At 45.1% G+C, this 13,895-nt stretch overlaps 1 protein-coding gene across 4 annotated transcripts in view; it reads left to right on the top strand.

Annotated features, from left to right (window-relative positions):
- The first annotated feature begins 4,827 nt into the window (after nucleotides 1–4,827).
- IKZF2 (IKAROS family zinc finger 2) overlaps nucleotides 4,828–13,895 on the top strand; it is a 109,637-nt gene continuing 100,569 nt past the window's right edge. The window contains exons 1-4 of one of the 4 annotated variants that reach the window (XM_086465010.1): nucleotides 4,828–4,946; nucleotides 5,181–5,264; nucleotides 7,013–7,061; nucleotides 7,785–7,889. In XM_086465010.1, the coding sequence (XP_086321136.1) occupies nucleotides 7,028–7,061; nucleotides 7,785–7,889 (139 nt within the window). In that variant the 5' untranslated portion in view covers nucleotides 4,828–4,946; nucleotides 5,181–5,264; nucleotides 7,013–7,027. Of the gene's footprint in view, nucleotides 4,947–5,180; nucleotides 5,265–7,012; nucleotides 7,062–7,781; nucleotides 7,890–13,895 lie in introns of those variants that run through there. The other 3 variants (XM_086465013.1, XM_086465012.1, XM_086465011.1) reach the window with 3 other exon arrangements.

Below are 13,895 nucleotides of genomic sequence, written 5' to 3'. Positions count from 1 at the left end.
GTGAGAAACTATTCAGAAATTTAGTATTCAGATTACATACTCTGTCTTTTCAACTGCTCTCTGTACAATGAATGCCTGTACAACTACAGTAACAGACACAGATCTACAGTTTCTATGGCCTTTGAGCTATTACGAGTATTGTGCCTCTCCATAAATTATATATGCATGTCCAGAAAATACCAACTGTTTTAACAGGAATTAATCTATAGGCTTTTATCTTGGTGAAATACAAGGGGTACAGTATGTTGTGTCCCTTTTAAAATTAATAGGGTGTATGCTCGGAAGATGTTCAAGGATGTTCATTATTTTCTTTATAGGTCTTTTTATTGATGCATATAAGCATAAAACAGTGCTTTATTATAGTAAAGAAAGGAGATGGAATAATGAGCAGATTAGTGTTTATATGGTTTTTAGATTGCCCAATGCACAGTTAAATAAAGGTCTGCATTTGTCCTCCTCGAAGAATATTGGGATTTGATCCAGTTTGTCTTCAAAGTGCCCCTTCTGTGGGCAGAGAAGAGAGAGTTCAGTCTGAAGGCAAGAAAGCTGATGCAGGGGTCTCTGTTGTTCATAGCTGTCCATGGCAACAGTGTGTTAGACATGATTTTTTTAATTTGCTAAGTATATATAAATCTGGAGCTTGTGCTACGATGAGCTACTTTTATGTGAATACTGAATATAAGCTTTTCAGGAGTGAACTCCTACAATACCTTGACCTCATACAGGCATAGAAAGAAGGAGAATTAGGTAATTTAAACCAGAATTTATATAACAAGCATTATGGTTGTTTTGAATTGTAATTCTCACACATGTGCATGTGAATATGCACACACACATACGGGATAAATGTTTAAATATATTGCTGAAAACAGACCGAGCCCATCATGGACCTATCAAAGCATGTTACTGACCAGTGACGAGGAGTTAAACTCTGCTCCCAGGGTCCCTGTGAGATGGTGGAGCTCTATTATCTCCAGCACACAGGAGGAGAGCTGAAGCACAGGGAGACTGGGTGAATACCTGGAGGGATATCACAGGTCTCTAGAGCAGGTTGCTGTTGGTGCAGGCTGTGGTCCCTGGGGCAGCTGGGCTTGTGTGGCAGGATGCTGACCTGGGGCAGGCAGGGCTGTGTGAAGGCAGCTTGGATCTTGTCGGTAGAAACAGAAGGGAAAGGGGCTGCCCACCAGGCTCACAGCAGCTCTAGAAATGGCTCTGTCAGCGGTGTGCTGAAGTGACCTCTATAATGTGGCAGAAATCCATGGCAAAGCTGAGAATCATTTCTGGGGTGTTGCTTGGCGGAAGAAAAACTCTCATTGCATTATTCACCACATTTTAGAAATGGAGAACCAAAACACAGAGAAATAATGACTTGGCTGAAGTTATGTGGAGGATCTCTGACCGTGGTTGGATGTAAACCCTGGTCTCCTGATCCCCAAACCATCACAGCTGCTCACTTTGGGGCAGGTGTGTGGTTGATGTAAATAGCTGTGGAGCTCTTGGTGCAGCCCTGAGCAGAGTTTTGCATTGAAACCAGTGATTTGCCCCTGTGTTGCTGTAGTGTTGCACTGATCATCTCTGCAGTCTTGGTGTTAACAAGCTGCTTTTTAAAGGCACCCCTTTTGCTTTATTCCCTGTCCCTTACTTCTCCTTTGGTCACTCCTCCTTGTTTTCACAGCTCCATTTGGTTTTGAAAGCTTACGGAGATGCAGGATTAAAAAATCAGAAATAATTACTGTAGAGGATGGGTCTGGCTTTTCCCATCAGCTTCCATGGCTCGAGCGGGTTCCAGCAACTTTGGAAGAAAAGCTGTTAGCTATTAAATTATTACCTGTAAGGACAGCCAGCTGGAAGCTTTCAGCTTTCAACATTTTGATGAAAAGCACCATAAAAATCTTGACAAGACTTGTAGTGTTTCAATAACATGTTTTGCATTTGTCCCTGCTTTTCAGTGGTCTGTAAAAGTGATCAAAGGCTTCAAAATGCTGCCGAGACCCACATCTTGGGAATTCTGACCCCCCAAAATCAAGAGGCAAAGCCTGAAGTGTGCTGTTGAGTGAATTCATTTGGACAGCTTTTGGGAAGTCACTTTCCATCTGGAGGAGAATGTCCACAAGGAGAGTTATTCAGGCATGAACTGTTATGGTGTAATTACACAGCTATAGCTATGCCAGTCTACTTTCTGATGTAGGTAAGCCAAGTCTAGTTGTTGAAACGTAGGCATGAGAAACAAGAAGTCTGCTTTCTAGGCTCAGCTCCGAGTGCTCTTCATGGCCTTGGGCCAGTCCCCTAACCTTTCTGCCTCCTTCCTATGCAAAATGAGAAGAGTTAAATTAACCCACTTCCCAGATGTGGCATAATGACTAATTAGCTAAAATTTGTAGCTGTCTATTAACTTCAGTGTCTTTGGCTGGCTGAATAATTCAAGGTAATTTTAAAAGTGGAGTTTGTCTCCCTCTCTCAGGATAGGGTGGCTCTGCCACTCCAAAGCAGGATGTCATTTTATGTGAAGGGGCTGAGCTCATAAAACCTGGATTTCACTTTACTGCCTCTAACAACAGTAGAGTGCTTGTGTGTAGCTGGGGCAAGAGCTGCTTGAAAGCAAAACTTAAAGGTTTGTAGAGACTTTGCAGGTTCTTCATACACAAACAATGTGGGTATGTAGTGATGGAGGTACTCTCATACCTGTCTGAGACTCACTGACAAAACCTGTGTGTTATTCCCCTTTGGTACCAGTGAAAATAAAGGATAGCTCCCTGTTATTCCTGTCGGCTGCTGTGTTGGGTGGAAAGGCTCAAGAGTTTGAGTAGCCCGAATTCTGATGCTTCCTCATGTTTGTGTGTTTAACTTTCCAAATTTAAATTTAATATTTGCACATATAATGCATGGCATACATAACCACAGCTTCTTAACGGACCTTTAACTCTGGTGCCTAATAATGGCACTACGAGAGTCATGAGCACACAGCAGTTCAGCTTTGAGAAAAGAGATGCTTGAAGAAAAAAAAAATGATGCTATTGCACCTGATCTAAGATCTCTCGAAGGCAAGGGAAAGCTCCTGTGAGAAAGCATGTCAGGCGTTCAGCCCCGGCACCGAAGACTTAGGGTGCTGCCTCGCTGCGGCGGGTTGGGCTCAGGCCCCGAGGTGGGACTGTGGCACTTGAGGTGTCACTCCAGCCCTCCGAGCAAGGCTTTTCCTCAGCACAGTCGTGCCGGTGTTTCCCCTTTCCCCACCACGCCCACTTCTCCGGAGAGGGGACAGTGTGGGAAGGCTTTTGTTTTTACCGGTTTTTTTCTCTGAGCGTAACGCTTACGAAAAGAAATTACCTCATATTTATTTCGGATGTTCCGCTGGCTAACAGGCACAGCAGCTCCGAACCCTTCCCCGCCGGCCGCCCTCCGGGCTCCTGCCGCGGCGGTCATGAAAGCGAAGCCACCGCAGGCGGGAGGGCGGCGGGACGGGCCGCGCCGCGGCCAGGGGCGGCGGGTGCTGCGCACCCGCGGCCGCCCGGCGGTTAAAAATAGAAGTGCTGAATCACGACTCCGCCGGCAACTTCGGCGGCCCGGCGGCTCCCGCTCCTGAGGGGAGGAGGAGCGGGGACGGCGACGGGGGGGTACACGGACGGGGCAGCGCTGTGCCCGGACGGTGGCGGCGGGGGGGGGGGGGGGGGGGGGGCGCGGCGGCTGTCCTGAGGGGGCGGCGCGCGCGTGTGTCCGTCCGCGTGAGGCGCGGAGCGCACAGAGCAGCGGCGGCACTTGTCCTCTAATCGATTGCCGAGCGTGCTGAGCGGCCTTGCCGGCGCGGGCACCCGCCCCCCGCGCCCCCCCCCCCCCCCCCCCCCGCTTTCCCCACTCCCCCCTCCCCTTTCCCGCCACCGCGCGCTTGCCGTGCCGGCCCTTGGGTGAGCCGCCGCGGGGTGGCTGGGGCGGCGCGCGCCCGCGAGGCTGCGCGCGCGCCCGCGGCAATGGCAGAGAGTGTGTGTGTGTGCGCGCGTGTGAGCGTGTGGGGGTGGGGGGGTGTGTGGGGGTGTGTGTGTGTGTGTGTGTGTGTGTCAGAGTGCGGGCGCCGCCGCCGCCGCCGGATCGGTTTCTCGGGGTTTGACCAGCTGTCCCAGGCTAACCCTGCTCTCTGAAGATGGAGGAAGTAAAAACAGGATTACCCTTAGCTACAGCTCCACTGCCTTAGTTTCCATAGCCAACTGCCGTGCACAAACACACCTCCACTAGGCAGAGAGAGCCGACACTAATAAAAACACAAACAAAAGGGTGATGGAAGTGATTCACTGCCTGCGCGGCTGAGGTAAATCTGCGCCTGGCTTCTTTTTATTTCTTTTTCTTTTTTTTTTTTCCCCCTTCCCTCCCCCCCCCCCCCCCTCCTCCTCCTCCTCCCTCACCCCGGTCTTTCTTTCCCTGGCGGGGAGGACAGCTCCGTCCGGTGTGCGGGGCGGCGGGGCTCCCTGTGTGTGTCTCCGTGTGTGTGTGTGGAGGGGTCCCCGCTTAAAGTGCGGTCGTGCCGCATCTTCCGCACGGCGGTGGGCTCCAATGACTTGTTGCTGTTAGCCCAAAAAAACCCCAAACCCACAAACCCTCCAAAAAGCGGTAAAAAGCCGGCCGGAGAGGGGCCGCGGTGCATGTGCGGGGCTCGCCCGGTCCGTTAGCCGCCGCCGGCCCCAACTGCCATTTCCCTCCGCGCCCGTCGCCACCTGCGGGCCCCCGGGGGGCTGCGGCCTGAGGCGGCGGCGGGAGGAGGCAGAGACGGGGTGGCAGGGGTGTGTGCGTGGAAGGGCAAGGGAGAAAATTAAATAAAATGGCAAATGAGGCAGGACTTCCATGACTTTGACAGGTTGTGGTATGGGCGGGGAGAGGTTAGGGATGAGGCGGGGAGCCCAGTGTCGCCCAGGGCCGGAGCAGCACTCCGGGGAAGTTGGCCTAGGTTTCCTGCGCGGGGTGTGAGTGCTTCTGCTGGCCCCCCCCTCCTCACCCCATCCCTCCCCACATCCCCTCCTCTCCCCCCGTTTTCGTGCCGATTCGTAACGAACCGGTGGATCAAGTTTTGCTCTCTCTTCTCTCTCTCCCCGCTGGTTAATCGCATTGCTGTAGCACCGGCTGACCTCCCTCTCCCTGTCTCTCTCTCTCTCTTTTTTTTTTTTTTTTTTTTGTTTGTTCTTCATCTTCCTTCAAAGTATGTGCCATTCCTGAGCGAGTTTCCCCGCCGGCTCATCCCCGGGGCTGCCTGGCTCTGCATGCCCCACCTGTAAGTGCCGGGGGCGGGTTTCTCTCCCCTCTCCCTCTTCCTCCCCCCCCCCCCGCCCCCCCTTTCTGTCTCTCTCTTGCTTTTAAAAATTATTTTTTTAAACTTTCTCCATCTTGCTGCGTCTTCAGCCCGAGCAAAACTCTCTTCTTCGTTGTGGAGAGGGTGGTTTAGCAGCTGGGATTTGCCATCACCAGCTTAAAAATGGTGACCAAACTTTTTTCCTCTCCCCCCTCCTCTTCCTCCTCCTCCCCGCCTTGAAGAAATAAAAAATAAAAATCACACCGTGTTTTAATTTTGGTTATGGATGTTTCTGTGTTTCTTTTTGTCTTTCTTTCTCTTCCTCCTCCCTTCCTCCCCTTTCTTTCCTTCTTCATTGGCTGGGATGATCTTTCCCTGTTGCTTCTGATACTTCTTTCTTTTTCTCAGTGTGTGCCTGCCTACCTGGACTAGGGGGAAGATAAGGTAATTTTGAAGGGCTTGAGGAAGCGGCTTACCTGTTTTGAAAACTTTTTTTTTTTTGAGATTTGTTTTTTAAGAATCATGTGAAAATCAGTAACTGATGAGAGTTTGGTAGCAGCTGGGCAGGCTGAAATTTAAGTGTTATGTGCTGAATACCTTGGGTATTTGATCTGCTTTATACCAAAGAAGAGCACAGAGAAAAGTATTTATTTATTGGGGGAAAGGTGGGGGTTTGGGGGGGAGGAAAGCAGGTTAAGGGAGGGGGAGGGAAGTGGTTTTGGAGACAAGAAGTGAAGCTGCCTGTTTTCCAGTAAGTAATGGAGAAATTCCAGGAGCCAGGGCTAAATATACTTGGCGATCAATACAGAAATGGCTCATTGTGAATAATTTAGCGGCCTGGTGCAGTGAGAGTTTTGAACTAAAGGCAAAAAAGAGGCCATGGAGGGAGAGAGGAAATAAAATTCTCCTCTGGTCATGTCAGATTCTTAACTTTTCCACTTAAAAGAACATAGTTATGATTATTGATCTCTCTCTCTTTTTTTTTTTTTTTCTTTTTTCCCTTCCTCAATATATATCAAATGATAGCTAGGGGGTGTCATTCTATACAGTTACTTGGGTTTCTGGAAAGTAATAGCTTGTTTTGTGTCAGCAAAGTGCTTCCAGAAACTTTTAAGATTGCTTCACACCACAAAATGCAGAATCTGGGAGTATTAAGTGTGACATTCGGCCCCATGCCGAGGCAGATAAATAGGGTTAGAGTGAACAGGTGTGTGTACAGGTGTGTGTGCGCGTATGGCAGTGTGAGACAAAGAGTTCTAATAACTCTCAAAGGGGAATGGACACTGGAGGGCTTTATTTTGTTTAGATCAGGATGGAGTCTCTTGGAGTGTGTGTAAAAAGAGCAATTGTTAATAGTATGCATCTCCTCACAGTCTGTTCTGGCTGCGAGAGCTGGTAATTGACAAAGCATTACCATCCCAGCTTGAACAAAACAAGTGGAAAGTCAGGGAAAAAACTCTCAGATCAGGTAAAAATGCAAGTGGGGGATAGAGAGGGATATGGTCAGACCGAGGTGATCCCAGTGCCTTCTGCGCAGGAGGCAGCTGCATTCCTCTGCTCACATAATTTGCAGGAAGAGTTCAGTGATTTGCAAATGAGCACATGCAGTACACTTGTGTGTTTCTCTAGGCAATGGTTGCAACAGCAGTGAAATGGGCAACTACTTAGGGCTTTAAGTAAGTTTAATCATTTAGTGGTTGATACTGACAGGCGTCTTTGAGGGTGTACTTTTCTGCCTTGCAGCACTGCACTTTGACTATGGAAGCAGAGGCTGCTGATGGATATATAACATGTAAGTAGTTATTTCATTTGATTATTCTGAATGACTTTTCTCATTATCCTTTCTGTAACACAGATACTGAAACTTTAGCTTCCTTATGTACAGTCTTTGCATTGAGATGATGCTGAACTAATAGCGTTTAAGCATAAACTTTGTGTATGACTGAAAAATGCGTGGGGATGGGTGCATGGGTGAGTACCTCTAGGTTTAAATATTTGTTGAGGATGAATGAATATTGCAAATGAGAGAGAGTTCATCTTCAGAAATTCAAACTGCAGCCAAAAAACTTTTTATGTCTTTCACTATGCATTTCTCCTGTTTTCCGTGTTAGAGTTTGTGTAAGTGCTTTGTTCAACTGTCAGTTAACCCAAAGCTTTGGGGGGAAGGTCTGTAGGGTGAAGAACTGTTTCAGTCTTCTCCTGCCCAGCCAGAATTCTCAGTGTCTGCAAATGGAAAAGTAATCCTAACTTCTCTTGAGACAAAGCAGCTGGGGCAAGGTTTGTCACAGGTGTGTGCATAGGAGACTGGTGACACAAGGTTTGGGGGTCTCTTAAAATCAATCGGTCAAACATTTACTTGTGACCACTGAGAGTTCGGTTCTTACAGGCTGTGGAAGACTCCACTGCTAAAGGAGGGAAGGGCAAGGGGAGTGAGCAAGTCATACTTTTTAATCATTGTGTTACTCTGCTGAAGAAGGGGATGGAAACTTATGGAGGCCTTGTTTTGTGAAAGCAGGTGACAATGAGCTTTCACCCGAAAGGGAGCACTCCGGCATGGCCATTGACCTCACCTCCAGCACACCCAATGGGCAGCATACCTCCCCCAGTCACATGGCAAGCAGTAAGTCTCTTAAACCTGTTTCTCTCTAGCAGCAGGTCTGGGTTAGTCTGGTCCTCCGGGTCCTTGACTTGCTTACCGGGTCTCAACTACTGCTGTAGGCTGTGCTAGTAAAAGAAGAGGAGGACAGAGTACTTCTTTTCTTTTTTTTTTTTTTTTTTTTTTTTCCCTTCATTTCTTGTTCATGCTGGTGTCTCATCTAAACATGAATGGGATTACTAGTCTGAACTATCCTAAGGTGGCATTTGAGAGCTGGTCCTTACCTGTTCCAGGTAGGAAAACACTAGGCTTAACATGTGCTGGTTTTGTGTCGTCAGGTTTTGAAATCCAAATGGAAATTTTTGTTGTTATTACTATTATTCCTTACTGTGCTTCCCAAAACAGCTTGAAGTAGCTCTATTTGAAAACAAACACATTTTATTCACAAAAAGGCTTTACTCTGGCAAAAGTATAAAGTTAAAACATCTGGGTTTGGTGGCAGGTTGCATTTTACTGTTCCATATAGAAACTTCAGCGTCCTATTCATTACCTCAGCTTTGCTTTGGCAAGTCCAAAAGTGGCTGGGATAATTGAAAGTTTATGGCACTCGGTAGGTGACTCGCTAACAAACTGAAAGGATTTTGTTTTAGAATGTCAAGGGAGAAATTGGGAAAATGTAGAGGCATTTGGGAATCTACCCAGAGTGTCAAGTCAAGTGCTCATAATATTTTAATAATTATTTTCATGCTATATTTTGGGGATGGATAAATGTAGTTTACACACATTGCGTAAAACCAACATCCTTTCTTTTCTCTGTGTGTGTCTGTCTGAGTGCCATAGCTCCTCTTACTGTTGCTTACAATGTTACATCAAGATATTTACCTTAAAGTTAACTCTGTAATTCAAAAATTGTGTAACGTGCTTTGCTTCCAGTATACTTTCAGAGGGTTCCTCTCTCTGTGATACTGATTTTCTTTCTAGTGTGTGTACTATAGATATGTATTTATCTTTTTAAACAGTGTTTGTATAATAACCCACCGAAGACTGTGAAAGAAAGAGAGCTTTTAGGGTTGCTTGCTTTAAAATACACAGTGTATTGCCTTCAGAGTCTATCTTACTGAGAGAAAGATGTTACTTTCCTTTAAGAATGCTACTTTCCTCCTGCAAATTACAAGTAAAACGCAGTTTTTATGAGCCTTTAAAACTGAAGGTTATTATGAAGATGTCCCAATTATATACATGTTGCTAGAGAATATGATTGCTAATACTCCGGACTGAACTTTATATGACAACCGATCATAATTCAGCATCTTTAGATGATTCCAATCCTGCTGCACTGGGATTCTGATATATTTTATTATGTTGTAAAAGTTTTACTACTCACTTTCTTCATTTTCTTTGTTTCCTTTTTATTAATTAGAAGCCTTCATTGGAAGGAGAAAAAAGCTCCCTGTTTTAAATCTTCTTTATAATCTAGACTAAAACCCAGAGTCAAATTAGGGAATAAAACAATCTAGGATGAAGTCATGCAAAAATACTTTAACACATTCAATATTTTCCTGTTCATTGTGTTAGCATTTTCAATGGTTTTTAAGCTTTGTTAGTTCTTGCAATACATGTGTATCTGCAATCTTGGTGAATGTCTTTTTAAAAAGTGTTTTGTGGTATCTCTCAGGTGTTTCAACTGCTTTCTTCACTGCTGCTCTGCATGAAGCATGTGCTGCTATTCAAAAATTATGGGGTTCTCAAACCAAGCAAAATTTGAGCTGCTTAAATTTTTCGTAATTTATTTACTCTTTGCAGGCATAAGAGTGTTTTGCAGAGAGGTGTTTTGTTCTGTCTTGAACATGGAAGGTATTGATTAGAGGTTGTCGGCTTTTGTGGCAGCTGTTACGTTGGCTCATTTAAGGTTTTTGGCCAAATCTTGAATCTGACATGTGTAGACTAAATCGCCAGCCTGTGCTTTAGAGCTTTCCACCTGTTTTGCGGGATACAGGAAATCCTTTTAAAGGTTCAGTAACCAGGGGCCTGCGACTTCCCTTTTTTTTTTTTTAATGTATTTTTTTAGGAGAGGTAGAGGTGAGAGAGTAGGGAGGAATAGCTGTTCAAAATATTTTGTATGAATTTGTTAGCTCCTGTTGGATTGATCCATCATCTTTCGTTGTTAGCAGAGGAAGTGGCTGCATTGTATTTCAGTATGGTTTAATTTCTAGTGGAGTCACTGGAGACTAGCTGCTGTTGGCCTGCTGTTATAGTGAAACCCAGGGCCTGCCATCCTGGCTGGGTGGGGTTTGCTAATGGAGGAGGTGGTACATAAGGTGGTACATGGATCAGACTCCAAATGTTTCACTCCTGGTTTTGTTGCCAGTCATCCCCAGAAGGTGGATGGCCCTATAGAGCTGTGCGCTATGGAAGTGCACCTGCAAGGCAGAGATCTAAGTTTTGACCTTTGTTCTTGCATTCCATTGAATCATTTTGAACCACAGCTCTTAATTTAGCCTTAATTTGTGTCTGGCTTGAACAGAGACAAAACCATAAGAAACAAATTTCCTGGATCCATACTGAAATGACTGAGCAGTGCTCTCCCAGCAACAGTAAAATTATGTGCTGGGTAAAGAGTTTTCGATGTTCATTAGCCCCTGGCAATCCATGTTAGTAGGAGTTCTGGCTGGGCTACTGATGTTTTCAGGTTCTATTCCAAAAGGTTTCGGGTTAAATATTTTGGCTTGTGTTGGAGGGTTATCTCTGCTGCATCCTTCCACCTATTATCATTTTCAAATATCTAGATGGTATGCGTAGGTTATGGATGGGGCTGACACTCGAATTTTCCTTGTGAATGAGATGATCCTGAAAGATAAATCACAGTAAATCGCCTGTCATAGCTAACTAATGATCTTACATATCCCTTACAGTATGTATCTGCCTTTAGCAGAATACTGTATATATGTTGGCAGATGCTCTGTTTTAAAATACTTTGTTGAAGTTTTATGTAAGCAAAGATTTAAAATATGTGTACATAGTCAAACTGAATAGGTTGATAGATTATCTCACTTTCCTTTACAGCAAAAGACAAATTAATGCTTTACTTGCTGAGTACAGATGACACATTTACATAGCCCCAAATCTGGAAGTCCAGTTTTCTTCTGATCTACTGTAGGAAAACTCTTCCAAAGGTTGACACCCAGAGCTGGGCATGAAAGGCCTGCTCCATTAACGTTGTGTTGGTACTGGAGAGTTCCCTGCATGTCCCGAAGCCCTCCTATAGACCCTACCAAGTTCAAGGGAGTCTGTCTTGTTGCCTTTAGTGAATGTTGAACTGGGCTGTAAGCGGTCAGGAACCTCCGAATAGGAACTGGCATACTAATTAAAGGCTGATGGGGAATCCTTATAAAAGAGGCTTTAAAAATAAATTCGCAGTCACCTCCTCGTAATACCACACTGAATTCTTACTATAGTTATTAGAGAAGGTTTTTTTCCCCCTATGGGTTAAAATGGACTTAGAAGACTGTCTCCTTTAGAAACTGCAGGGGCAGTTTTCAGTTAGTTGATTCGATGATGGCTTTGTATAGGATGAAGGATACTTCCCTAAGACCACTTGCCTAATATCATATGGAAAATAATAACAGCAGCTATTAGCATCTGACGGTCAGTGACAGAGGAAATTTCCTCTTACATTAAAGGCTTTACAGTAGGTGTCCCAGATAACTTTCTTATCTTTTCTTTCATAGACAAGGAGCCCTTAAATGAAACAAAGTCAGAACAATCATAAATATCAAACCAAACATGTGATGTTTGAAACTGATTAAAATTGTGATACGCTTTCAGGATGTGTTTATAGTAGCTGAAAGTGTTACTAAGTTATGAGAAATAATTTATTAAGAAAATCAGCATTGTCAACTGACTTGCTGAAAATAATGAGGCAATTGCATTTTATGCATGGTGGGGAGTGATCGCGCTGTCTGACAAGATGGCTGTTGGGACGACAATATCAAGTGTGAGTGATTTCAGCAGCAGTATTTAAAGAGAAGTTGGGCAAGGTCTTATATTAACGTAGCAAATACTGTATTCCCAGGGGTGAGGGCAGACCGGGGTGGACTATCAGTTGCATGGGTTTTTTTGGTGGTAATGTCTGAGCCCCAAATCTTTCTTGATTACTTTCTTTTTTCAGCTCTAAATTGTCATACATGCCCTGTTCTGTCACAATTGTGTTGCCCTGAGCAGAAAGTTTCATGTACCATAGCTGTATCAGCACCATATCTGTATGGATAAAGAAATGCAACTGTGGAGCCTGCCTTTTGGAATGAAACTCCGTAAAATTAGAGGTTACTTCATGCCTCAGCTGCGCAGCAAACAAGCCTTGCGACTGCCAGAGCCTACTGCCCGGGCACGTGAGGCTGGACCTTGCACTGGGATTCTTTCTGGCTCAGTATGAGTTTTCTCAGTAGGATGAGGTGACAGAGGCTGAGCCTCTGCAGGAGGCTTTTCTTTAGGGAGGGTGGTTGAAGCTGTCTGGGCTGGGCTGCATTGGGGAGGCACTGAATTAGTGCTTTGAGGCAGTCACTCCCCTGACACGTGCACTGGGGCACGAAGAATTCTGGCAGCCAAACTGCTGTGCTCTCAAGTGGGGGACTCAGGTTTTCAGTCCTTCCAAATATCTTGGAAAGTGTGAAACACTACATATGGTGCTAAAAACTTGGACTGGATAACCTCGAGATGCTGAGGAATCTCTTTCTACCAAGTAGGGTAGGCAACACCTATTGGTCTGAGTATCTTTGATCCTACCTTGGTGCAGGGAGGTAGACTCTTGACAGTCACCTGAATGTCCTCTAGTCCTTTGTGTCTGACTTTCCAACCTTGAAAGTTTGATGTTTAGAGAGCTCAGCTGTGGAGTTTCACGATGGTGCCTGATACAGATGTACCGGTGGTTTTACAGGTTGAAGGGCGGTGAAGATGCACCATGCCAAGATGAACTTAGTACATAAGGGATGAGCTCAATAAAGTGTGGCAGGGAACTGTAAGAAGTGAGCTGCTTTGACCCTTACAGGAGCACTGACTTTGCTTCAGTCTTTTAACCTTAGACTCCCTGAGATTTGCCAGGGGACTAACACTCATCAAAGTTCTAGCCAATGGGTTTAGCTTTCTTGAAGTTTAAGGAGGAAAAATAATAATAAATAAAAAGGTGATGGTCAGGCTTTAAACAGAAATCTAGGTTTTTTGTTCACACTTAAGAAACCAAAGCTCTGCAGAGTACTGTTACACTGTTTGTTTCTTTTTTAAAAGATAGGAAAAGAAAAAAGAGTTACCTTGAAATGAAGTACCTTCTGGGGTGCACCTTCAATTATTGTAGCTTCATCCATATCAGCTTAGATTTTTCCACACTGGTATGGTTAAAATCATGAAATAGTTCCTCTGATACAAACTCTGTGTGTAAATAAACACTGAGTAGCTGCTGAAACTAGTAGTGTTTAAGTAACTACTACCTGTAGCTCACAGTCCAATGGTGGAGGGTTCCCTTTGTCAGAGTCTCTCTGCCATTCCCTATGGAGTCAGATACTTTGCTGCAAAAACATTCCTCTTTCTCAGTGGTGAGTGTTATAATGAGGGTGGAGCAAAATGATCAGTTAATCTCATTAAATAGGTTTCTATTCGTTCTGATGGAAGTCCCTGGAGACGTTATCTGCCAAGGCTTTGTTGCAGCACACACCTTTCTTAGGGAGCTTCTGTTATGCTCTTGGAGTGTCAGGTTCTGTTAACTTTCCTTGGTACACACCCTGTTACAACAATCCATGCTCTGGCTAACTTGGTAGTCAGCAAGTTTTCAGTGTTTGCTTCTGGAATTTCAGTGTCTTTTCAGGTATGTTGATGAAAAGAGCAATCATCATCTTCCTTGAAATGCGTCACTTTGATAGCAGCTGGATGACAAGATACCCATTAGAGAGCACTCTGGCTTTACCATCCTTGAACCTGGGGGAAGGTGTCACTCCTGTTGAAATCAATGGGTATTTTCTCCTGGGAAACTGGATCGAGGGC

Source organism: Leptosomus discolor, chromosome 5, assembly GCF_034619465.1.
Source record: "Leptosomus discolor isolate bLepDis1 chromosome 5, bLepDis1.hap2, whole genome shotgun sequence".
NCBI lineage: Eukaryota > Metazoa > Chordata > Aves > Leptosomiformes > Leptosomidae > Leptosomus > Leptosomus discolor.
The sequence above is the reverse complement of the archived record's forward strand: the minus strand, read 5'-3'. Positions and strand labels throughout refer to the sequence as shown.